Below are 26,246 nucleotides of genomic sequence, written 5' to 3'. Positions count from 1 at the left end.
TACTGTTTTTATTTTTTCATATCCCTAGCTTACAATAAAGAAAATCTATGATAATTGCTCTTTGTCTAGCTGTTCGTACTAGAGATTGGTGTGTAGGGAGAGGTGGTCATGGGTTACGAATTGGCGGGGAATCATATAGGGTTGATACAGATGAAAAAATAATAATAAAATGGGTCTCTTTCTTCAAAAAGGGGAGACAAACGGAGGAGGATAAGAGAAAAATGGTGTTTGCTTTGTTTGATTGGTAATTTAGTTTAGTTTAGTTTAGTTTTGGTAGTGAGTGGAGATAGAAATAAGGTAATTATTGAATAGAAGGGTAATGATTGGAGAGAGATAGAGATGTAGTAGATGAGAAAGTAATAATTGAAAAAATAGGATAATGATTGGAAAAAAAAAGTAGGATAATAATTGAAAATATAAATTAAAACTAAACTAAACTAAACTAAAATGGGTACTAAACACAATTACATGTGTCATTTTCTTTATCAGTCGACGAACATGGTGATATGAGGAGCGGTGTAGATTAGGAAGAGTCTCTCTTAAACTAATAAGGGCATAATAGTAAAGAAACATAAAACTCCGTGACATTATCATAATGTGTCATGGATTTAACATTACTTTTTTTTTTTATAACCAAGTGTTCAGGACAGTTTACATGCACTTCGACTAATTCTCAAGTACCATAAACGCATCGTTCACTAGCGAACCAGACATGTAATGGTTACCATGTGCTATTGGTTACTCATATTATAGTTTGCACAGTCGGTGATTTCAAAACTTGACACCATTGAACGGTATTTTTTCTCTTTCCCACCTCTTATATGTGATTTTCCCAACAAAATAACATTAAGGCTCCGTTTCAGAAATGGAATAAGAATTTATTTTTTGTTTAATAATAAGGCTTGTTCCACAAAGATAAGAAGGATGTGCTTATTTTTGAAGAATTTATATAGGTACCAATAGGCGCCGGGGAGGTAAATCGTACCGACGGCCACGCCGGGCCGATCATCATATATACAAGGAAAAGGGGTGCTCGGATCAAGCACCCTACACATCTCGGATGCCGTTGATTTCCGCATTAGCCCCCTCGATTTTTTTTTATAGAATTTTTGGACGGTTCCGATCGGCCGTCCGGTGGCCGGAGACGGCCCGACGCGGCCGTCGATACGATTTCCCTCCGCCGGCGCCCATTATCATAGTAACAGTCTTATTTTTTGTATAAAGCAACTTCAAGCTCAAAAATCATGTATTTACGCAAAATAATTTTCCTATCACTATGGATCTTGTTTGATAGATCTCATTGAGATCTTTAATACGATGCAAAAAAAATTGAATTTCTTTTTTCATTTACATTATTTTTGAGTTTGAAAATGTGAAAGGAACTTTTTATTTAGGTTTTGTGGAATGACCCTTCTTATTTTTGAATGAAAAGTGGCAAAATAAGTACTTATTTTTTAAGAAGGTTTTCGGAACGGAGCCTAATACTTAAGGTCCCGTTCCAGAACGATAAATAAGTACTTATTTTTTAAGAAGGCAATTTCAAGTTCAAAAATTATATGCTTATGCAAATAATTTTTCTATCACTATGGATCTTGTTTGATAGATCTTATTGAAATCTTTAATACGGTGTAAAAAAAATTAAAAAATTATTTTTCATTTACATTATTTTTGAGTTTAAAAATATGAAATAAGTATTTATTTTTTAAGAAAGTGTTCTGGAACAGGCCTAAATAAAATTGGGAAAAGAAGGGAAAATATCCAACTAGATTGATTTAGGCCCCGTTCCAGAAAGCCGAATAAGTACTTATTTTTTAAGAAGACAATTTCAAGCTCAAAAATAATGGGTTTATTGAAATCTAAAAATATGCAATATGGATCTTGTTTAAGAGATCTCAATGAGATCTTTAATACGGTGCAAAAAAATTAAAAATTTATTTTTCGTTTACATTATCTTTGCGTTTGAAAATGTGAAATAAGGACTTATTTTTTAAGAAGGTGTTCTGAAACGGGCTCTTAACAGATTTTGGGGTGTTCGGACAAATAAGCTTTGTCCTTATTCAAATTTTTTTCGTATCACTTGGCTTATTTTCATTTTTTGGGGGATTATTGCATCCTCACGACAAGAGGAATCTAAAAAGTAAAATTTTTTGACCGAAATTCAATTTTTTTTGAATAAAGACGAAAAAATTGGCTTATTGATTTTTTTTCGTCTTTATTCAAAAAAAATTGAATTTCGGTCAAAATTTTTTACTTTTTAGATTCCTCTTGTAGTGAGGATGCAATAATCTCCCAAAAAATGACAATAAGCCAACTGATACGAAAAAAATTTGAATAAAAACAAAAAATAAGCTATTTTGGCTTATTTATCCAAACACTTTAAGAAAGTAAGACATTTATTTCTAGGGGCCCATTGATTTAACAGAAATAAGAAAAGTAAGACATTAGTAATTTCTAGTAGTAAATCATTGACTAAAAATTAAACTATTGGCTTCTATTCGATATTGTGACAACGTAATTGACAAGGACAGAATTCTTAAAAGATGCTAACGAAAAATTACACTATGCTCTAAGGGCATAGCCACGTGGTGCCCGTAGGACTTTCTGCATCACATATTTCAGTGATTCATGCTGAAATGTGTGGTGTAGAAAGCCCCGGAACACCACGTGGCTATGCTCGGGGGCATGGAATAATCTCTCGATGCTAACAGAGAAGAAAGAGAAGTCGTCTTCTCTTTTATAGAGTACAAACATAAGATCATGCCAATTGAGAGGAGTTGATAGACCCAGGTAGGAAAAACGAGAATACAGGTAAATTGTGAGAGGTTCTGTGGTGGATTATGGCAGTCATTGGCATCAAATTATCCCGTATTTTGCGAGGTTTCACACTTTGAGGCACATCTGACTCTTTCTCTGCTAAAAAATTACCCAGCTTTTCGCTGAAAAACTCCAGTTTCGATTGATAAATTTTGGGTAATGGGTGAAGCTGCTGCTGCTTGTGGGTTTTGGGAGATTTGAGATTTCTTGATTGCGGAATGTTGGTCTGGTATTTACCGCGCTTTGCTTAATTTGGTGTCTTTCTCTGCAATTTTTGTTGGTATATCTTTTTGGGTTTATGATATTTTACTTCTCTGGTAAGTTATTATTTTGCTTTTTGGTGTTGGGAAATCTCTCTCTCTCTCTCTCTCTCTCTCTCTCTCTCTCTCTCTCTCTCTCTCTCTCTCCTGTATGTATGTACATATACACTTCGTGAACAACTGGACATGGTGTATTGTGTTCTGAATTTTGAGTAAAATTTCTTTCTGGGTTAATTGCCTCTCTCTCGCGCGCACACAGTCTATCTTTTTGTGTACGGGATCCTCTTGATTTTGTATTTTTCTTTACGGCCCCCTTGTATTTTGGATGGAGGAATTTCATGAGAACAAAGCCGGCACTGACTTTTCGTCCCCCGAAAAGTCAAGATGAAAGATGAGAGTTTTTTTAAACAATTATTAGTAGTGTCAAGCGGCCGGAGCTTTAGTTCGGGGACGTTCTGCATAAAAAGAAAAAAGAAAAAAGAGGGTTATGATTTCTAGCCAAATGAACTATTTTGATAATAAAAGTTAAAAAATAGAATTTTTTGAGTGACTCTTTCCCTTTCTCACTCGGTCTCACAGGAAATGGTGAAATTTGGTTAGAGAGTGATTCCCTTTCTTACCTCACCATTTCTAGAGGTTTTTTTTGGGTAATTACCATTTCTAGAGGTTGTTAGGGCTTGAAGCATAACATTCCGAGGATTCAAACTAACTGAAGAATTTCACTATTGGGGTTTGAAGCATAACATTCCAAGTGATTCCCTTTCTTATCTCACGCTTACTAGAGGCTGTTAGGGTTTGAAGCATAACATTCCAAGGATTCAAACTAACTGAAGAATTTGATGTTTATTGATTGGTTACATAAATAGGGGCTCTCTCTCTCTCTCTCTCTCTCTCTCTCTCTCTAGGCTTTTAGTGTGATGTTTTTTTCCCCGTATTCTGTTTCTCTAGTTTGGAAGAAATGGTTGTTTGTGTTCCCTTTGATGGATTGTAAAGCCTTGTTTCACCGTGGCATACATCCAATCCAAGACATATACTTATGTGGAAGGGAAGTACTGATTTTGAGGGTTCAGAATATTCTGTTGAGGATTATAAAATAGGCTTCCAAGTTGTAAACTCTGGTCAATTTGCTTCAATTTGTATCCAATTTTTTTGCTCGTACTAATACGCTGGACTATCCGACTTCATCTGTTTTTTCTTCCAATTTACAGATGGTTAAGCTCTGAAGGAAACTAGTTGACTAATGGCCAGAAATCAAAAACCTGAAGTAGGAGGCTTACTTAGATTGCCTACTCCCCCATCTGTAACTGTCAACATAGCTATCAAAGGAAATAGCAAAAGCAAATATGTAGTCGATTGGGCGTTGGAGAAGTTCATCCCAGAGGACATGTTTTTGTTCAAGTTGATATTTGTTCGCCCTACGATAACTGCAGTTCCAACACCTGGTAATTTACGCCTCTTCCAATCTTCCTCTCGAGGTTTATTTGTGTCGTAAAAAGAATTCTCATTTCCCGATATCTAATCTTGAGTTTGAGAAGAAAAGGATTACTATGTTGCTAGTATTGACCCTCTCTTGTTTGGTGCCTTCACACTCGCAAACCTTTAGATTCTAGCCCAAAGTTATTTTGCTGCTTTGATATTCAGATATGTTCCATAGTTTTTGATACTTAGGAAAAATTTTATTGGGCTAATTTTCAGTTTCACTTTTCCGATACCTAGGAATATCTTCTCCTTTCTCAATGTGACTTGTGTTTGTTGTCCCCTTTTCCACAGTTGGATCATTGCTCCTTTCAGATGTGCGAGAAGACCTAGTAACTGCTTATAGGAAAGAAATAGAATGGCAAACAGATCAAAAGCTTCTACCTTACAAAAAGATGTGTATTCGAAGAAAGGTTACTAGCTGTTACTGCTTGAGCTTTTTACTCGAAGGAAGAATGAAATGGTTTTAAGGGGCTAACTGTTAGGGACACAAATGCAGGTAGATGCAGAAATTGTACAAATCGAATCAGATGATGTCGTAGAGGCCATATCAAGGGAAGTTGATCAGTCCTCTGTTAACAAGCTTGTTATAGGGGCTTCATCCCGTGGCATGTTTTCAAGGTAGGAACATTGTAATTTTCTGGTAACCAGAAAAGGGTAAAAAGAAGAACAAGAACTAGTGCTTCTATCATTGATGAGATACTATTTTATTACATGTGGTCTTTTTGTAAACTTGCCACATTTGATTTTAATTAAACGGGACATAGAGATTGATTCAGTTACCGAAAAGAAAAAAGAACATGTAGAGATTGACATTTATTTTCCAAGCCTAACAAAGTAATGTTTGTTGCAAACATAGACGCCGAAATGTGTCCTCGGAAATTGCAGAATCCATTCCAAAGTTTTGTACAGTCTATGCTGTTGCAAAGGGGAAGTTGTCAGCTTTGCGACCCTCTGTTTCAGAAACACATGGAACCATTAAAGAAGACAGTAGCGAAAAAAGTAGCTCTACCAATGATTCGTCCATTCAAAATACCAGCTCACATCCAGGTACATCAGTAGATGATTTTGGCGATCTTCATACTGTCATACAAATTTTTTTTTGAAGACACTGTCATCCTAATTGTGCTACTGTAAATGTAGAATTTGAAATCTTTTGATCACAAAGTGTGTATTGTTTTACCAGTCAAATTACACTAACTTATAAAGTTAATACTTTTCTACATTTTGTGTCTCGACGTCATGTATTGAGTTTTTTGTCCAAATCTTTGTCTGTGGCCATGTTATATAGTCTAAATGTTTTGTTATCAAAGGAGTGTCTTTTTTCAAAAGAGAAAAGGTTTTGTTTTGATTCCAAATGATAGGAAAGCAACGCACTGCATCATTCTGATCCGGATGGCCATACTCGGTGTTATGCAACAATTAGTTAATAATCTAATTTTCCTTCTTGTTTCACAGAATGGACCGAATCAACCATGGTTGCCTCATACGCGCATTTCCGCTTTCCTTCACTTCCAACGCAGCGGTTTTGCGCTCTTTCGATTGTAAATCAGACCCTTCTGCATAAGAAAACAAACTCAACTGAAACCATTGACCTGGATATTGATGGCGATGATGTTGTGAGCTCTTGTCCTGGAAACTCAGATATTGGTCATCCAAGCGGCGCATTGTCTAGTTGCCAAAATTTGGAAACAGACACCCATTCGTGGATATCTCATCAAGCTTCCATATCAGATGGTCTTCCAGAGTTTTCATCTGAAAGCCAGGTAACTTTTTTCATTCTGCTATGATTTTGTTTCTCGTGCATATCATTGTACTTAGTACTGAGATTCCAACAAAGAAAATGCTAGCCTCATCGGCTCATCCCTAAGGGCGGTGGATGATGTGTAAAAGATGTATCAATATCTGAGAAAAGTGTATTAATATCTGAGAAAGTGTATTAATATCCGCAAGATATGTATTGAAATCCGAACTTGTTTGGCATTATTTGCATATTATCCGTCGCCTACTAGGCGGAGGTGAGCAAGACCCTTCCAACAATAGGGCTGCCTTCTCTGCACCAAAGTAGTCTTTATATTTTATCAACTTATATCCTTAACGCTACTAATTTTGTCGTGTTGATTTGCAAACTTTGGTATCTGTATGAGAGGGTGATGCATAGACAAATCAATGGAGTTAAATGATTTTTTTTTTCCACTTTTGTGCAGATGAATGTTGAATTTGAGCTAGAAAAACTGAGAATTGAACTCAGACATATTCGGGGAATGTATGCGATGGCTCAAAGTGAGGCAATTGATGCTTCTAGGAAGGTACCATTTTTTCCCACTCTCTAATAATGCATGGAACTTAAGGGTTTCTTCTTACTCGATGTAAATGAGATCACATTCCTATTTTTATTGTTTACCTTTCCTTGCCTTTTTGAAAAAAAAAAAAATCAAATTGTTGAATGTTTCCAAATTCGGATTTGGTGCTTACATTAGTATCCGACTCTGTCCATTACTGTGGCTTCTCACTCCATCATAGCAGTGAAGCTCTACTATGATGTAAGCTCAAAATTCTCTCAGCCTTGACCAATTTGGACTTTGAAATTAGCAAATTGTCTCAATAGTTGTGCACAACTAAGACATGATCTGCATAAGTTCTGAGATTTAGACCAATAATGGTTAGGTAGGTAGCTGTGCAACACTACTCAAACCGGTAACCTGAGTATCTACATGATAGACAGTTTTTTTTGATGCACCAAAGCTCAATATACCTGGTATATCAACTGCCACAGCCCACGAATGACCCATATCTTTGTTTGTTACCTAAAAGATTCCTTGCATTTTGTGGCAATGGCTAGTTGATGACTGACGTCCTTGCTTTCTATTAAGGTAAATGATCTTCACAATCGCCTAAGGGAAGACAGTGTTAAGCTTGAGGAGATAAATGTTAAGGAGGTGGAAGCGAAAGAATTGGCAATACAAGAGAGAGTGAAATATGAAGCTGCGAAAAAAGAGGCCGAGTATGTGAAGGAATGTGCTGAGAGAGAAGCTGCAGAAAAGAACGAAGCGGAGAATAAAGCCCTCCAAGAGGCCAAAGAGAAAGAAAAACTAGAGAATGTGCTGGTGGGGCCTCTGCAGCAGTACCAGAAGTTTAAATGGGAAGACATTGTGTCAGCTACCTCATCCTTCTCTGACAATCTTAAAATTGGATGGGGGGCATATGGAACTGTGTATAAGTGCAGTTTGCATCACACAACTGCAGCTGTGAAGGTCCTCCATTCTAAAGAGGCTCACAAAAACAAGCAATTTCAGCAGGAGGTAAGAAAGTCCTTCAAAAGAAAAGAGACTTGATCTCATTCCATTTTTGTTTATATATATATATATATGGTCAATCAGAAATTTGTTTATATTTATGTATGTATGTGCTATGTACATAGATTAGTGTGTTCATCACATTCTTCTCTGCAACTTTAAATTATCATATGCATTGGATATTCCAGGAGGCCATCATCTGAAGTCCAGCAGTTCAACTAATGATAAGATTCTGATCTAAATTGAGCTTAATAATTAGTGCCTTTAAGATTAATTCTCAATGTCAGACTTTTTGAGTCACTGCAGGTATCTCTGGTGCACTCTCATTTCTCTTTCGAGCAGACTTGCACATCTATTTAACAAGGAAAACTGACACTGTTTGGACACACAAAAATATGCAACTACTGTTTTGAGTAAGCCTGAAAAATCAGACTGAATGTCACTGTTATATGGTCCTCAAAAGCCAAATATTGAGGTGAGTCTAGTAGATTACCCTCATGATTATATACCTCACATTACTTTCGTACGTAGCCAAGGTGGGACTCTACTTGCACTCTCCCTCATTCCCAACTTGCTCCATGTGCAAGCCAGGGACACGCACCCTTACCATCCGTGGTACTTCTGTTTGATATCATGTTATATGGTCTTGGGTAATACTGAACTACTTGTCAGTACTTCAAACCTAGATGATCTGGGACTTTGCCTCGCAGTCATTGCTACTCAAAATGTAAGTACTGATTTTGGTTGTTTATTGGCTTTCAGCTTGAAGTCTTGAGCACAATTCGCCATCCGCATTTGCTAATTCTTCTTGGTGCGTGTCCTGATCATGGTTGCCTAGTTTACGAGTACATGGAGAACGGTAGTCTGGAGGACAGGTTGTTCAGAAAAAACAACACCCCTCCAATTCCATGGTTCCAGAGGTACAGAATCGCTTGGGAAATAGCCTCAGCGCTAGTCTTCCTCCACAGCACAAGCCCACAACCCATTATCCACCGCGATCTCAAACCTGCAAACATTTTGCTCGATCACAACTTTGTGAGCAAGATTGGCGATGTTGGGCTTTCAAAAATGCTCGATTCCGACTCTTGTTCTGCTTTATTATCCACCATGTGCAATGAAACAGGGCCCGTGGGGACACTTTGTTATATAGATCCGGAGTACCAGAGGACAGGATTGATTTCTACAAAATCCGACGTTTATGCGTTTGGAATGGTGATTCTGCAGTTGGTGACTGGAAAATCTGCAAGAGCACTAACCCATGTGGTGGAAACGGCAGTTGATGAGGGGAATTTGGCAGATGTGTTGGATACTGAGGCTGGAAACTGGCCATATGAAGAGACAAAGCAATTAGCTCTGTTGGGATTGCGATGTGCTGAGCTTCGGCGCAAAGATAGGCCTAGTTTGAGAGACGAAGTACTTCCTGCATTGGAGAGATTGAAAGAGTTTGCAGATAGGGCTAGACATGTTGAAATCAGTGCTCCACAGGCTCCTCCTAACCACTTCATTTGCCCAATCCTTCAGGTATAGTTGTCACATTTCACTGAATGTTTGGTGAAATTCTACTTGTTTCTAAACGGAAAACAGATTTTGTCAATTTGCAAATGTTGCCAAAGAATCTCGCACCACTCTCATTTTTCCGTAGCTAAGGCTGTCCATGATGAAGAGAACGGTTTATTCTATCCCACTCGTTTTAATCACTATTGGAAAGTCTTGGATACATGATAGTCAAAGAACCAAATAATGGATACCCGCTAGGCAAAAAAAGCTGTTTTTTTTGCGGCCTTGTCGGTTGTTTCTTAAGTTTTTCTCCTGTTTGTTGATTTCTTGCTCCTCTCTAGTATTGCACATTAAGGCTCTGTTTGATTTACCGGAAAATATTTTCCTGTGAAATGTTTATCCATTTTTCAATGTTTGGTTGTGCAAAATAGGAGTGAAATGTTTTACTTGTAAAATATTTTCCTGAAATGGAGGTAAAATGACTTTTGGGCAGAACCTCCGTAAGTCATTTTTTTTGCTAATTGGATCCCAATCCCTCTCGCAAGTCGGCGCTAATCTCTTGGACAACAACGAGCATCCTCTCTCTCTCTCTCTCTCTCTCTCTCACACACACACACACATCCCCTTGAAGTCAATCCTCTCCCTCCGCTTCAATTTCTTCACCTGAAATAAAAATTTTGCTTTCAAGAAATATATTTCCACTACCAACCAAACATCCAAAAACAAAAACGAAAACTGTCATTTTGACAAAATTATCTTACATCAAAACTTTCCTGCATAAAATATTTTACGTTGAAACAAACGGAGCCTTAGAACCTGTCATTCAACAACTTGATTATTGACTCCCTTTTCAGTTCATAACGGAGCCACTTTCTCCTTTTGAACTTTTGCCGGTATGGAACTCCTGTATATGCGGATCAAAAAAAAAAAAAAACTCCTGTATATGTGGTTATGAATTCACATGTGCCTGTAGGCTGTAGAACAACAATGGGTTCCAATTGGATACCAACAAATGTGAAAAAAGAAGAAGAAGGGAAATCAAACATGGCCATGTGGAATGGTTGGATTAGAAATTGGGTGGAGGAGGATACGTTCATGAACTGGGCCACAATCTCAAGCTTTTAATCACATTCTTGTGTAAATCAAACATGATATTCGGTTCAATTATCTAATCCTTTTCTTCATAGATGAAAAGATGAACTACGAAGCTTATGCTTACAACATCGATTTCTTGACTTGTACAATTGCGATTTTCAAGATTTGTGGGAACTGCAAGTTTTCATCTGATAATGGGAACGGATCTGTTTCATCTTTCAGGATGTAATGGAAGACCCTTGCGTCGCTGCTGATGGGTATACGTACGATCGCAAAGCTATAGAGATATGGCTCGAGGATAATGATAATTCTCCAATGACGAATTTGCCGTTGCCGAATAAGATTTTGATACCAAATTATACACTTCTTTCTGCCATTATGGGGTGGAAATCAGGAAAACAATGAAATGATATCCTTTTTGTTGTTATAGAGCGTTGGTACTTGTTTGCTGCTGCTGCTTCTTTTTTTTGGGGTACTTGGACTTGGTAGCTGCTTCTTCATTTGTGAGAATCCTTTGAAGAAATTGTCTGCCCAGCATTTTACATGCTAAGCTCCATTGTATCCAATTTGGCTTCTGCTTTAAACATGAATATTGATATTGTCAGCATAAACCTGCGTTAAACATGAATGGCGGTTTCTCAGCGGTCACAAGTGGGGTCCAGCCACACATGGTTCGGAGTGGCGTGGGCTGCCTGTTGTTCATTCAGCTTTGCGGTTTGGGTCCTGGTGTTGTTCTTCGTTGGTTTGCCTGCAGGTTCTGTGCGGTTGGCGCGTGTGGTGGCGGCGGTTTGATGGGTTCTAGGGTTAGGTTTTGAGTCTCTTGGGTTGGGATTGACCCATTCTATGTACAGTAGGGCTGTCCACCCGACCCGACCCGACCCGAAAACAGACCCAACGGACGGTTCAGATCGGATGGATCGGTCGGGTTCGGGTCTGTATGGTCGGATTTTTCAAACTGTCGGTCGGGTGTCGGGTGTACCATATAAAATTTCGGGTCACCCAATCCGACCGACCTATTTTGTATAAAAGCAAAAAAATCCCCTAATTTCTCAAATCCCACCCATTTGTTCGACCGACTTTACTCCTCCAGAGTCCAGACCTCCACTTCGATCTCCTCTTCTCCTCCAGACCTTCACTTCTCCTTCTCCCACAACTTCTCCTTCTCCCACAGTCCCACTCCCACGATCCACCCTCACTCCTCAGTCGTCTTCCTCCTCCAATACAGCAGACTCCAGTCTTCACCTGTCTTCAACGACGACATCTTCTTCCTCAACAGCTATGGCGGCGGCTCCACCTCGTCCTCAACGACATCTTCGCCACAGTCGTTCCCAGCCGTCCACCTTGCCCAATTCCTCCTCCGCTGGCCGCCACCGCCTTCTCCTCCTCTAGGTCACTGTAATTTTGGAATTTAAAATATGGTTCAAAAATATGATTTTCAGAAAAAAAAATTGTGCAGATCTGTGATTGTGAATCGTGAGTTTGTAATATTATGCTGTGAATCGTGATTGTAATCTGATTTGAGGTTGTGATTGTGTAGATCTTTGACTGACAGACTGTGTTTGTGATTTTTTGAATGTGTTTGTGATTTTGTGATTGTATTTGAACAACCCGACAACCCGACCCGAATCAACCCGAACCAACCGGAACTCGGTTCGGATGGAACCCGACATGTGTTTCGGTCGGTCTCGGGTGGCTATTTACGCAATCCGACTAAAGTCGGGTCGGGTCCAACCCGACCCGAACTCGACCAAACCCGCCCGATGGACAGCCCTGATGTATAGGTTTTTTTAGGTGTTTCAGACTTGGCTCGTGGGTGTTTTTTGGGCTTTGTCCCATTAGGAGTTTTTTTTTTTGGAAACTTCCTGGCCGGTCCTGTCTAGTTGAAGAATAGCCTAGTAGGTCCTGCCTAAAGAGCCTATAGCCCAGTGAGTCCTTTTCATTATTTTGTTGACAAAAATATCCCTCATAAAAAAAAACGATTGGAGAGCGACGATCTAGCCGCCACCACCACTACCATGCCGCCACCACCACCACGACGCCACCCCACCGCCACCGCCGTTGCCACCACCCCCACCTCTTCCGCCGCCACCACCACCACCGCGACCACCACATCGTCACAGTACCAACACCACTGCCACCATGCCACCCACACCACCACGCCGCCGCCGCCACCACCACCACCACCACCACCACCACCATGTTGCCACCGCCACCACGCCGCCGCCACAACTGACAGTGTTAATTTTTGTCAAAATTAACAGTTGACCCATATAACCTCTTACACCACCACCACCATAATTAACGTTAATTTTTGTCTAAATTAATTAACAGTCGACCCATACAACCTCCTACACCACCATCATCAAAATGCCGCCACCACCACCACCACTCCACCATCACCACCACGCCGCCGCCACCATCTCCGCCACAATCACCATTACCACGCCGCCGCCGCCACCACCACCACAATTGACAATGTTAATTTCTATCTAATTTATCTAAATTAACAGTGTTAATTTCTCTCTAAATTAACGATGTTAATTTTCATATAAATTTACATCACAATTAACAGTGTTAATTAACAATTGACCCATATAACCTCCTATACTACCACTTCACTACCACTACCGCCACAATTAACAGTGTTACATTCTGTCTAAATTTATAATTAACAGTGTTAAATTTTATCCAAATTTAAGAATCCTTCATATACAGGGATGTGTGCCGTAGATTTTTCCATATATTATCCTTTCCTTAATTGATAATTGGCTAAGAAATGAAGACAATGAAAATTAACATTGTTAATTGTGGTGTGAATTTAAATAAAAAGTAACACTGTTAATCATAAATTTAGACAGAATTTAACACTGTTAATCGTGGCAACGGTGGTGGAGTGGTGGTGTAAAAGGTTATATGAGCCAACTGTTAATTAACACTATTAATTGTGGTGTGAGTTTATATGAAAATTAACACTGTTAATTGTGGTGGTGGCGGCCACGGCGTGGTGGTGATTTTTGTGGTGGCGGTGTAGTGGTGATGGGGGTGGTTGTGGTGGCGGCGGCGTTGTTGTGGTGGTGGTGGTGGTGGTGGTGGCGGCAAAGGTTGTGGTGGTGGTGGGGGCGGTGAGGGTGGCGTGGTGGTGGCATGGTCGTGGTGACGATTGTGGTGGTGGTGGTGGTGGCGGCGCGGTGGTGGCGGTGGCCGTGGTCGTGGCGTGGTGGGGGGTGGGCTACATTCATTTGAAATCCTAAATGATGGGCTGTGTTCATTTGTTACTATTTAAAGTGGGGTTCAAAAGTAAAATTATACCCACAGGACTTAGTGAGTATTGCACCTTTACCCCATAGGGCTTAATGAGTATTGAACTTCCTGGCCAGTCCTGTCTAAGTGAATAATAGCTTACTAGGTTCTGCCCAAATAGTCTATAGCCCAGTAAGTCATTTTCATTATTTTGTTGACAAAAATACTCCTCGTCAAAAAAAGCGATTGGAGAGAGATGATTCAGCCACCATCACCACTACCATGCCGTCGCCGCCACTGCCACCACCACGCCACCCCACCGCTGCCACCGCCACCACCCACACCACCACGCCACCACCACCACCACCACCACCACCATGTTGCCACCGCCACCACCATCACCAACACCGCCACCACGCCGCCGCCACCACAATTAATAGTGTGAATTTTTATCTAAATTAACAGTCGACTCATATAACCTCCTACACCACCACCACCATCACCAACACCGCCACCACAATTAATAGTGTTAATTTTTATCTAAATTAACAGTCGACTCATATAACCTCCTACACCACCACCACCACCACAATTAACAGTATTAATTTTGTCCAAATTAACAGTCGACCTATACAACCTCCTACACCACCACCACCACAACGCCGCCACCACTACCACCACCACCACCACTCCACCATCACCACCACGCCGCCACCACCATCGCCACCACAATCACCACTACCACACTGTTGCCGCCGCCACCACCACCACAATTAACAATGTTAATTTCTATCTAAATTATTTAAATTAACAGTGTTAATTTCTCTCTAAATTAACGATGTTAATTTTCATATAAATTTATACCACAATTAATAGTGTTAATTAACAGTTGGCCCATATAACCTCCTCTACTACCACTCCACTACCACTACCGCCACAATTAACAATGTTAAATTCTGTCTAAATTTATAATTAATAATGTTAAATTTTGTCCAAATTTAGGAATCCTTCATATACAGAGATGTGTATCGTAGAGTTTTCCATATATTATCCTTTCCTTAATTGATAATTGGCTAAGAAATGAAGACAATGAAAATTAACATTGTTAATTGTGGTGTGAATTTAAATGAAACTTAACACTGTTAATTATAAATTCAGACAGAATTTAACACTGTTAATTGTGGCGGCGGTGGTGGAGTGGTGGTGTAGGAGGTTATATGGGCCAACTGTTAATTAACACTATTAATTGTGGTTTGAATTTGTATGAAAATTAACACTGTGAATTTATATAGAAATTAATTAATATTATTAATTAACATTGTTAATTGTGGTGGTAGTGGTGGAGGCGACAGCGTCGTGGTGATTTTCGTGGTGGCGGCGTAGTGGTGATGGTGGAGTGATGGTGGTCGTTGTGGTGGTGGCGGTGGCATTGTGGTAGTGGTAATGGTGGCGACGTGGTGGTGGCGGTGGTGGTGATGGTGGTGGAATGGTGGCGGCGTGGTAGTGGTCATTATGGTGGTGGTGGCGGCAGTTGTGGTAGGGGTGCGATGGTGGTGGTGGTGGCAGCGGCGTGGTGGTGGTGGTGGCAGCGGTTGTGGTGGTGGCGTGATGGTGGTGGCGGCGGCAGTGGTGGTGGCGGAGGTGGTAGTGGCGTGGTGGGAGGTGGGCTGCATTCATTTGAAACCCTAAATGATGGGTTATGTTCATTTGTTGCTATTTAAAGTGGGGGTAAAGAAGTAAAATTACACCCTCAAGACTTAGTGAGCATTGCACTTTTTACCCTATAGGAAAACTGGTGGGCTATGGAATCCAATATTAGAACCGGCCCAGAATTAACTCTTTTTTTTTATATATATATATTTTTATAATTTCCACCCCCCAACTTGAACCCTTTGTCAAGTTTTCCACAATAAATTTGTTACCGATAAAAAAACATAAACTTGTATATTGTAAATTTGTGATGGATCAACCTTGTTTGTGTAATACTACATGCGTTGCATTTTCATGTCAATATTGCCGCCTTCCTATCCCATATCCCCCAGATTAACACAAAATATGTTACATTTACTTTTAGTAAAGATGAATTACATTGCTTTTTTTATAACCGCATCTCTGGATTAGCTTACATGTATTTTAACTGACCCTGAGTTTTAAAGATAACAAGTGGACAAACCTCCATTTTGTCTAAAGAACTTTTCACAAACAGTGAAAGTTGAACTTATGAAATTTGGAGAATTAATCATTTATTTGTTGTCATGCTCTCACTTGACTAACTCCTAACATTTTGTGGTTGAATTATATTGCAGGTTAAAGAGAAGAGAAAATTTCTTTTATATCCCTTCGACTTTGACCAAAAATTTATTTTGGTTTTTCACCTTTTAATTTCGGCATAAAAATACTTCGACTTTCCAATTTTTTTTCAATTAATATTTTCCATTTAATGGAATTTTGAATCATGACCTTTGATGGGAGATTTAATACTAAGGTCAGGTATTCATGTGTAATTTTGGTGAAAGTTCAGGGGTCTACATGTAATTTTCCCTAAAAGAAAAGGTTGTGACCAAAAAACAGTTATGCTGTCCAGGCCCCAATATATACACCAATGGTGCTACTGGTACATATTTAATATTTGTATCAGCGCGTACAAATATTTTTTTGGGCTTAAAAAAATGATCGGAATCGCTTATTTTATTTATAATATTTTTTTATGGTCCTCGTAAAAAATAAGCTCAATCCGGTATCGGTAAAGGCATTTACAAAACATCCAACTTTGTCACAGAATTCAGGCCTGAATTCTAAATCAAAATTGGATGTTTTGTAAATGCCCTTACCAATACCGGATTGAGTTTATTTTTTGCAAGGACCATAAAAAATATTTTAAACAAAATGAGCGACTTTGATCATTTTTTTAAAACCCAAAACATGCCAAGGCGTTTGTCCGCGTGTATCGTTTGATTCATTTCTAATAGCCATACTACACTCGATTGATTATTTACAACACAAGAGCCCTCTCTTCAACACATCAGGCCCAGATGCAGCCCAGCTCTTCCAATAAAATTAAATTGTTTTTTTTTCCTCTTGCTCAAATCTTGAAGGGTGGATCTAATTCCATTCAGGAAAATGGGGTTACAGGGTTACTGCCCTAAATCTAAAGTCCTTTAGCCAATTATTACTACTTCCTCAGTACTCATTCGTTGGTTCCTCGGTCTATTGGTTATATTTTTCAATTGCTAGTATTACATTGTTTCTGTAATATGGATCTTATTTGATAGCTCTTAATTAATTCTATTAACAAAAGTATTTAAAATCAAATCAAATATTATAAATTCATGCGATATAAGCAATTGAAAACTACACGAACTTTCGAAAAGGACCAAGGGAGTAGTAACAATGGTAGATGGAAAAGTTACATTTACCAGATAAGCATCTCCAATCCACCTCTATTTCTCCAAAATAGAGGATGAATGTGACACATTGAGGGGAGATTTTGTAATTTGTTCCATTTTTTCTTCACTTTTTGTACTTTTTGGGAGAATCTTTGAGGGACCCACCGTCCTTTTTAGAGTTTGGTCCTCCAAAAGTAAATTTTTGTCCTCTAAAAATAGAGGACCAAAAGTAAATTTGGAGTACAAAATTCCTCCAAACTCTAAAAAGGACGGTGGGTCTCTCAAAAATTCTCCCAAAAAAGTACAAAAAGCGAAGAAAAAGTGGAATAAATTACAAAATCTCCCCTCAATGTGTTACATCCATCCTCTATTTTGGATGGGTTGGAGATGCTGTACATAATTTTGAAAGAGATCCAAGGAACCGAGACCTTTCTTCTTTAAACCGCATTTTTCCGTATTATTGGTAGGGAAATATCCTCTCTAGACCCAAACAACCCTATTTGATTCTTGTGGGCATTTTTTGGGTCTAATTTCATGATCAAAACTGTTTATTTATTAGATATCTTTTTGAGTACATCTACGATGGTGAAAAATCATTTTTATCGGTTATCATTGATAAAATTTCGAAACACAGTTATCTTAAACAAAAAGATTGACATCATATGAAAATTTATTTGTTTCAAGATAAATGTGTTTGCGATTTGGTGCTAATAGATATTTGATCAATACGAATTTTGGTGCTGATCGATATCTGATCAATACGTATTGGTTTCCAAAGAAACAGTTCGCGCGATGGAGAGGGAAAGAAGGAGCACTGTCTAATTTTGACAACAAGGGTATTTCCGGTAGAAAAGTTGGCGAGTCCTTATCGGTTCATTCTCAAAATCGGGCAGAGTTTGCCGTGCATTGGCCATTGGGTCTCTTTTTTGGGACCGGCCGGTCAATCGCCCTTTTTATTGAGGGAGGAGCTCTAAAAAAATGTTTGTCATTTCCGAACATTAAAGTGGCCCACAAAAAATCCTAACAGGACCGTGGGATGGGATTCCTTTCCTTTATCTCACCACCACAATAACGCATAGATAGTGCTTTTCTTACATAAAGACCACCACATAAAGACCACCACCAAACACTTGCCCATCCCAGCTACAGAACTAATAAAGATGAGACAGAGAGAGAGAGAGAGAGAGATGTGGGAAAAGTGCTTGCAATATAGTACGGAAAATTCTATGTACCCCAAAAGAGTACCCAGAGATGATTCCGAATTTGAAAATCAATGGTCCTGATTGACTTTAAGTGAATTTGGACCATTGATTTTTAAATTCGGGATCATTTCTGTGTATTCTTTCGGGATACCTAGCACTCCTCATATAGTACTTCGTTATCGTATCTACACAGTTGGATTTAGAATAAAAAAAAGACTAGAAACTTGGAATTCAACAAAAAAGACAAAGCTAAGAACTAGCTTTTGGAAAACAAGAAAGAACTCAGCAGACCATCAAAAGGACAAATTGTTTTCTCATGTCTCCAAAGGGAAGAAGGCTAGAAAATGGACCAAACACAAAGCAACTGATCATCATTCCATACCCTTGGAGGATTTTGGTAGTTGGAAATGAAAACCAACAGCAAGATTAAAATTGTGCTCCTAGGAATTTATCAAGAAGTAGGAAAAACATGGCTGTTTAACTTCATTACTACGTCCGATATTTTCGTTCATTGCAAAAATCCCCCGACCAATCATGATCCAAACACAGCATAAGAGGCTCTTTTAGCTTCTTTCTCAGAATTGATGACCCCCATGGTATGAAGCTGAATAAAGTGAGGGGGGAAAAGCAAAGACATCCTGTATTCGGAACTTTAAACTCAGACAACAAGAGAGACTTGGCAAAGACATCCTCTTGACAATGAAACTTGGCAACCTCCCGGGGCTAAGCCGCAAGAGAGAAATCTCTTGTGAATCCCCTAGTCCTGGCGTGGATGGTGACCAGACCGGGGAGGAGAATAGTCGAGGTGCGCGTAAGCTGGCCGGACGCCCCTGACCGTCAAACAAAAATAAAATAAAATAAAAAACAATTCCAAAGATGGGAACCAAACAGTCAACTTCTTTCATGCTTCAACTAACAATTCCAAAGATCAAATTCCTGACATAACTCGTGCTGTTAATTTGTATGGCCTTCTTCCTCTCTCACAGCATTATGGAAGTAGGGACCCAAATAATCAACAATCCTGTTACACTTCTTGCACTTCTTGTTTAATTAGCTTGTTGAAAACTCTTCAATTATTTCTGCCCCAAGGGACCACAACATAACAGACTTCTGCTTGGTGCCCATGACATTATATCCACACCCAGAATTGGATGGTTAAAATGTTGAATTCTTGCTTGATTTCTTCATCAAACCACATCATTGTTTTGGCACAACTACTGTATTCAGCTTCACATCAATTGCCTCAAATGACTTTCATCTGCATACCGTGTCTATTTTCTGAAAAACCCAGGTCCCTACTTTCCAATTTCTTCAAGCTTCCCAAGCACTTGCTTTATGTGGGGCCTAAGAGAAGGCGAAGGCGAGCAACAAGCCATTGCAAGCTGGAAGAAATTGAGGATCTGTTCTTCAATAATCGGGATTTGATCAATGCCTTGCCCTAGAAGAATGTCCGGATGGTATAAGTCCGTAATTCGATGCTCAAGAATAGCATTTCTCATTGCGTTTGGCAAATAAAACTCCTCATCAGGGGTTGGATTCTCATTTATCGGTTCCTTTCCCGTAAGTAGTTCTAGTAAGATCACTCCAAGGCTGTAAATATCGGTCTCTTCACTTGCGTCCCTCATTTTGATTAACTCAGGGGCTTTATATCCCTGACTTGCAGATACTTCGAGCATTTCTTGCCCTGATGTGGGATTCAAGAGGAGATGTATGCCAAAATCTGAAACATACGGATGGTAATTCCAATCCAAGAAGAGGTTTTTCGACTTGAGGTTTCCGTGGATTATGGGCTTTTGCAATCCAGTGTGAAGATGATCTAACCCTCGGGCAATACCGATCGATATCTTACTTATGATGTCCCACCTGTGAGAATTGCCATTTTCATCTGCCAATTGAAACCATTGTTATTCAACTTAATGTGTTGCAATACTTCAAAATTGGGGATAAATTGACAAGTACTTAAAAGTTAAAACAGATGGACCAAACAAAGCGTAACACATCGACATGAACTACCACTAACTAGGTAAAGGAAAGGGAAATGAGTTCTGCACTCTATATTCATATAAATGCACCTCAAAATTTATCATTCGGTATGCTTTGAAAATTGTATTGCAATACTTCAAAAATGGGGATAGATAGACAAGTTACGAGAGAAAGCGTAACACGTTGACATGAACTGCCACAAATTAGGTAAAGGAAAGGGAAATGATTTTCGTGCTCTATATTTACTTAAATGCACCCTTAAATTTATCTTTTGGTATAACTTTGAAAATTGTGTTGTGAATATAAAATAAATTTTGGGGAGCTTTTAGTTATTAAAAAAAAATGTGGATCCCTAAAGAAAAGTGAAGAATTAAAGGGAACAATATTAGAAGTAGTTGCAATACACGTTGTACAGCAAATACATTATCTAACCTACAAAAAAGGGTGGAATTATTGTGCAGAGAAAGACAAAGTTCATTTAAAAACTCCAGCTAAGTGCTCACCAGGAATCCCCATTTTCCCATTAGCCCATAGGCTTAACTCCAGCGTAATTCAATTAATAAAGAGCAAAAGTCTTAGCGAGTTAAATAATTCGCCAAAGCAATATCCAACTTTACTGCCATTGAGCAACTTGATTAGCTGTCTCAGGATTGATCTAAAATAAGAGATCCAACAAATAATTACAAACATGTCAACCCCAGGGTTTTGGTTAAGAGGGCATGAGAAAGCAAATAAGTGTTTGTCTTACATGAGGTCGCATATTCGAATCCAACGGAGGTTAAATATTCCAAACCTTGGGCCACTAGAGTGTTTGCGCGGCCGTTAACTTCAGGCCTTTGGAACTAATTGAGATGTGCGAAAACTGGCCCTGACATCCGGTGATAAAATAAAAAATCTAACATGTCACTGAAAGTTCATTCCAGACCAACTAACCAAAAAAGAAACTAGAGAGAGAGAGAGAGAGTCCAGCAGAGTATGACCAAGAGAAAGAGAGTCCAGCAGAGTAAAACCAAGATAAGAATGAATGAAGAATACACAATCTCAAAACAGGAAGGAAGATCCACCAAAGAAAGTGGGGCAAAAGGTAGCAATGAATATTTTTACAGCCAATTCCGGGTAAAGATAATTGACAGATGGAGAGCTAAATTCCAATACCTAGGTTTTTTTTTGTTTTTTTTGAACAGGAAGTCATTCAAGAACTAGGTAGAGGACCACAGAGACAAAGCAGACAAACAACGCGTGCATTTGAACTGAGAACCCATATGAGGAAATTTCTTTTCCACTTTTTCAAACATCACTGCAAAATTACTGGTACTTCAGCCACATATTGATGAAATCAAACTGTGAAAAACAGATAAAAACCCATAGAAAGAAATTGATTGCTTTGGCTATGTAATCCACATGACCACAATCATGGCTATTTCACCCAATATGTTAAGGAAAAAAAATCATAAGATCAAACTGAAAGAGCAATCCCAAGGGATTGTCGCAGTCGTTAATCGACTTACTTCGGTGACGCGTGGAAAGGACTATGAAAAAGTGTAACGATCCGCACCAGCTAACCTGCTAACTCTTAGGAATATGCTAACTATTAGGCTTATCACGTGGCTCAAAAGTTAACTTCGAGTTATACGGTAGTGGTAGTGACTGCTCCCGATTCATTATATATTGTTCCTTCTCAATTTTTCCCATCGATGTGGTACAACATGGGGTCTCGCAGAAAGGCCGCAGAGATTAGTTTGCTTCATCGGAACTCTTGATTACCAAAGAAAAAACTGAAAGAGCATTATTACCTCTAGTGAATTGGGCCAAGTTGCCACAACCAAAGAACGGATGAACAAGAAGCTTCTCACCCCTCGGCCCTCCATAAAACGCCTTCAAAGGCACCAAATTGTCGTGCCTAATCGAACCCAGAACCTGAATTAGGCGCACCACTTCATTCATCCCCCCAGTACAAGCCGGCCTCAAGAACCTGAGCACCACAACCGAGTTAACCCTTATCAAACTCGCCCTGTACAGCGTTCCATAGCTGGATTTCCCAATCACCTCACCGGGGGCGTCCAGTATGTCGTGTACCGTTAGATCTTCACCGCATTGAAACTTAATTAACTCTTCGTTCTCCGCATCACCTACATGTCTGGACTCAAACCCAGCTTCCATTTGAGCTGGTTCATTTTTTTTGGGTCTGTTTCGGCGCAAGAAGATGATGAAGAAGAGGATGAGTAGTAAGAGAGAGAAAGTGGTGGGGACTATTATTAGTATGAGCTTGTGTTGGGTTGCCATTTCGTGGGAGAAATTGTCTGTGGGTTTGGTTGATGAAGGAAAGTTGTGGGTATTTCTTGTAGGAGTCTGTGGAGGGAGAGTTTTAGAAAGATTTTGTTTTGAAATGGAGCAAGAGTTCAAGATCTGGGTTGAATGTGGGGGATGCAAGTCAGAATGGGAACAAAATTGAGAGTGGAAAGTGGTGAGGAGTAGATATCAGTGTCACGGAGTTGAGAAACAGAGGAAATTAAAAGCCTCTGAGGTATGGGAGAAGGTCTGTAGATTTCTGGGCATGGCATTTTGGAGTTGAGCATCAGGAGAGAGAGAGAGAGAGGGAGAGAGAGAGAGCGCGCGTGCTGGTGAGTGAAAATTTACTAATGGAACCATGTGATGTGACCATTGCGGTTGAGATTTTTTTTTGGGAAATTACATATCAGTGGAGAAAGGGGTAAATAATGCCCAAATGATGGAGAGGTTTTTTCAAAATTTCATAAATATGGAACGGAGAAAAAATAATTCTCCATACATGAAACGGAGGAAAAATAATTCCCCATACATGGAGTCCGAATCTGGATCTCCTAAGTTGCCATTTCCATGAATTTATGTTGCCCCTTCTATGTACCTAGGTTGCCCCTTCTATAAAACTAAATTGCTCCTTCTATGAATTTCCTGGGTATTCAATTTCTTGAGTATTTCTTCAATCTTCTTACTATTTCTATTATTTTTTGAGAAATTTGGAATCTGGGTTACTTGTAGATTTGCATGAAGCGGACCAACTGAAATTCTCTATGCATGAAACGGAGGAAAAAAATTCCCAAAACAAGAAGTCGGTTTGTAGTCAAATCTGAGTTTGAATCTAAGTTGCCCCTTCTATGAATTTAAATTGCCCCTTCTATGCACCTAAGTTGCCATTTCTATGAACTTAAATTGCCCCTTAATTAGCTAGTAGCATAACTTCTTCACATTTTCAAGTAAAACCAAACAAAAAAATTTAAGTGGCAATTCCTAAAATCTAAAAGCAAAAGTATAAAGTGGATGCTAGAAAATATATATCTTATTTTCTCTATCATTTCTCTTTCTAAAAAATTAGCCAAAATACACTAATCTCAAAATACTTTAAAAACTCAAATCTACAAATAACCCATATCTCAAATTTCTCAGAAAATAATAGAAATGATAAGGAGATTGAAGAAATGCTCAAAAAATTGAATATTTAAGAAGTTCATAGAAGGGACAACTTAGGTTCATAGATTTATGTAGAAGCGGATAGATTTAGGTTCATAGACTTAGGTCCCTTTTATGAACCTAAGTTGTCCCTTCTATGAACTTCTTAAATATTCAATTTTTTGAGCATTTCTTCAATCTCCTTATCATTTCTATTATTTTCTGAGAAATTTGAGATCTGGGTTACTTGTAGATTTGAGTTTTTAAAGTATTTTGAGATTAGTGTATTTTGGCTAATTTTTTAGAAAAAGAAATGATAGAGAAAATAAGATATATGTTTTCTAGCATCCACTTTATACTTTTGCTTTTAGATTTTAGGAATTGCCACTTAAAATTTCTTGTTTGGTTTTACTTGAAAATGTGAAGAAGTTATGCTACTAGCTAATTAAGGGCAATTTAAGTTCATAGAAAGGGCAACTTAAGTGCATAGAAAGGGCAATTTAAATTCATAGAAAGAGCAACTTAGATTCAAACTCAGATTTGACTACAAACCGACTTCTTGTTTTGGGAATTTTTTCCTCCGTTTCATACATAGAGAATTTTAGTTGGTCCGTTTCATGCAAATCTACAAGTAACCCAGATTCCAAATTTCTCAAAAAATAATAGAAATGGTAAGGAGATTGAAGAAATACTCAAGAAATTGAATACCCAGGAAATTCATAGAAGGAGCAACTTAGTTTCATAGAAGGGGCAACTTAGGTACATAGAATGGGCAACTTAAATTCATAGAAATGGCAATTTAGGATATCCAGATTCGGACTCCATGTATGGAAAATTATTTTTCCTCCGTTTCATGTATGGAGAATTATTTTTCCTCCGTTCCATATTTATGAAATTTTGAAAAAACCTCTCCATCACTTGGGCATTGTTTACCCCTTTCTCCACTGATATGTAATTTCCCCAATTTTTTTCTTTAGTGTTCGGACTAATTTACACATAGTTCGACCAGATTTCTCCTTAATCTGGTCAAAGTTAATTCGTCCATGCTGGGTCAAGGAGGATTCACAATAATTTTTTTCATTACGGCCTAACACCAATAATCTATTTTTATCAATTATATGAGAAACAAATCCGCAAATCATCTGGACTAATATTGGGGACTAGACCTGGCGAAAATTCCAGGAGCTTTCATTTGCCCCCACTTTTTGTTTAAGTGTCTATCAAAATTTAGTGTGAGTTTCCATTTTCTACTAAATTTTTTTGTCTTTGCATATTGACAATAGACAAATTGTTTGCACTAAATGGTATTTTAGTTGACGTATATGAGTAGAATAATTTGTCTAAAAATTCATGAAAATACAAACTTTATTCAATTGTCTATTAAGTCAATAGAGAAAATTCACCCGTCGTAACTTTTAGTTTTACCAGTTTATTTTTCATATAATTTCCAAATGTAAAAGGATACTAGAATTAATTAGCCAGTGTTTTATTTACTAGTACTTTAGCTAGAAAGTTTTGTCAATGCTCTCAATAATACTAGCTATTTAATCTTTTCATCTTGTAAAATATCATAAATTTCTTTTTCTTCTTTTACTCCTCCGTGTTCAATATAATTCATTTTCAAAGGGAAAAAAAATTGCAAAATACACTATACCCCATTAACAGTACCTCAACAAATTTAGCTAGGCATTGAAGGTGAAGACATTTTTAGCTAGTTTTGTGCTGAAGGTGTTGGAGGGTTAGTTTTATTTTTATTTTGGCAATCTAACATAAGTTAGCATGTACATTTATCTAGCCTCATGTACATGCTCTTTACCATAGCCAAAAAATCTCAATTGTTGTCTCCATTCTCGGGGAAGGGGGTTTTCTATAGTGCAGAGCCCTGTACAAGAATCCCATGTTCCATTCTCGGACCCACCCCTCGCTTCCACGCCACGAAAATCCTAAATTCCCAAGGAGTGTGTACTTGCAAAGTTCAGCTCCCGAAAATTGCCATTAAACATTATGGCAATGACAATTTTAGCCCCAAATGTGCTTGCCACAAATAGCATTTCCGTGCTATGCCCGTCTAAAACCGTGTCTGTATCGTGTTGTGTCACATTTAAACGTGCCGTGTCAATGTCGTGCCGAGCCAACCCGGCCCGTGTGACACCTCTACCGAAAACTGTCATTAGACATTATGACAATGACAATTTTAGCCCCAAATGTGCTTGACCGAGAAAGTGATGGTTTGGTGCGTGATTAAGGGATAGTCATCCGGGTGTAATCATCTGTAAAATGTCGGTTGGAATCGTGCCAGATGGTTTACAATGAAGGGCCCACAAGTGCGAAGGTCTTACACACATGAACCGTCCGATCTTAGTTTTAAGAGATTGGTAGTTACCGTAGTTTTGAGTCTGTTACCAATATACGGTTACGATTCGCGAGTTGTTAGTCGACTGACCAAGAATTTTTTCAGTGCCAAGAGGGTATTAGGTGGTGCCCGCTCGGTACATACGGACCGTCCATTTCAGTTTCAGACGGCTGGGATTTAGAGAGAGAAAAATGAGAGAGAGTGGTGGGATGAAAGGA

At 38.8% G+C, this 26,246-nt stretch overlaps 2 protein-coding genes and 1 long non-coding RNA gene across 9 annotated transcripts; 1 reads left to right on the top strand and 2 right to left on the bottom strand.

The window, feature by feature from the left end:
* Nucleotides 1–2,741: 2,741 nt before the first annotated feature.
* LOC131319126 (U-box domain-containing protein 35-like) lies at nt 2,742–11,066 on the top strand. Of its 7 annotated transcripts, none has more exons than XM_058349260.1 (11): nt 2,766–2,808; nt 2,930–2,999; nt 4,283–4,516; nt 4,845–4,963; nt 5,050–5,171; nt 5,410–5,600; nt 6,009–6,316; nt 6,758–6,859; nt 7,424–7,852; nt 8,609–9,367; nt 10,661–11,066. In XM_058349260.1, exons 3-11 carry the CDS (start codon nt 4,315–4,317, stop codon nt 10,841–10,843), a joined length of 2,415 nt encoding a protein of 804 aa, XP_058205243.1. In that variant the 5' UTR covers nt 2,766–2,808; nt 2,930–2,999; nt 4,283–4,314; the 3' UTR covers nt 10,844–11,066. The 7 variants fall into 7 exon arrangements, with proteins under 7 accessions (XP_058205238.1, XP_058205243.1, XP_058205241.1 ...); XM_058349258.1 differs by having other exon boundaries at nt 2,790–2,808; nt 2,930–3,038; XM_058349257.1 differs by having other exon boundaries at nt 2,791–2,808; nt 2,930–3,043.
* LOC131319127 (uncharacterized) lies at nt 10,897–11,186 on the bottom strand. The gene is made up of 2 exons (XR_009197901.1): nt 11,051–11,186; nt 10,897–11,012 (listed from the first exon to the last, which is right to left on the bottom strand). It is a non-coding gene; the product is annotated as an uncharacterized LOC131319127 (long non-coding RNA).
* Nucleotides 11,187–19,145: 7,959 nt separating this feature from the next.
* LOC131319417 (putative kinase-like protein TMKL1) lies at nt 19,146–22,894 on the bottom strand. Its single transcript, XM_058349647.1, has 2 exons — nt 22,043–22,894; nt 19,146–20,151 (listed from the first exon to the last, which is right to left on the bottom strand). The coding sequence occupies exons 1-2, from the start codon at nt 22,530–22,532 to the stop codon at nt 19,562–19,564; spliced, it is 1,080 nt and encodes a 359-aa protein (XP_058205630.1). The 5' UTR covers nt 22,533–22,894; the 3' UTR covers nt 19,146–19,561.
* Nucleotides 22,895–26,246: the final 3,352 nt, after the last annotated feature.

This window comes from Rhododendron vialii, chromosome 3a (genome assembly GCF_030253575.1).
Source record: "Rhododendron vialii isolate Sample 1 chromosome 3a, ASM3025357v1".
NCBI classification, from domain to species: Eukaryota; Viridiplantae; Streptophyta; class Magnoliopsida; order Ericales; family Ericaceae; genus Rhododendron; species Rhododendron vialii.
The sequence above is the reverse complement of the archived record's forward strand: the minus strand, read 5'-3'. Positions and strand labels throughout refer to the sequence as shown.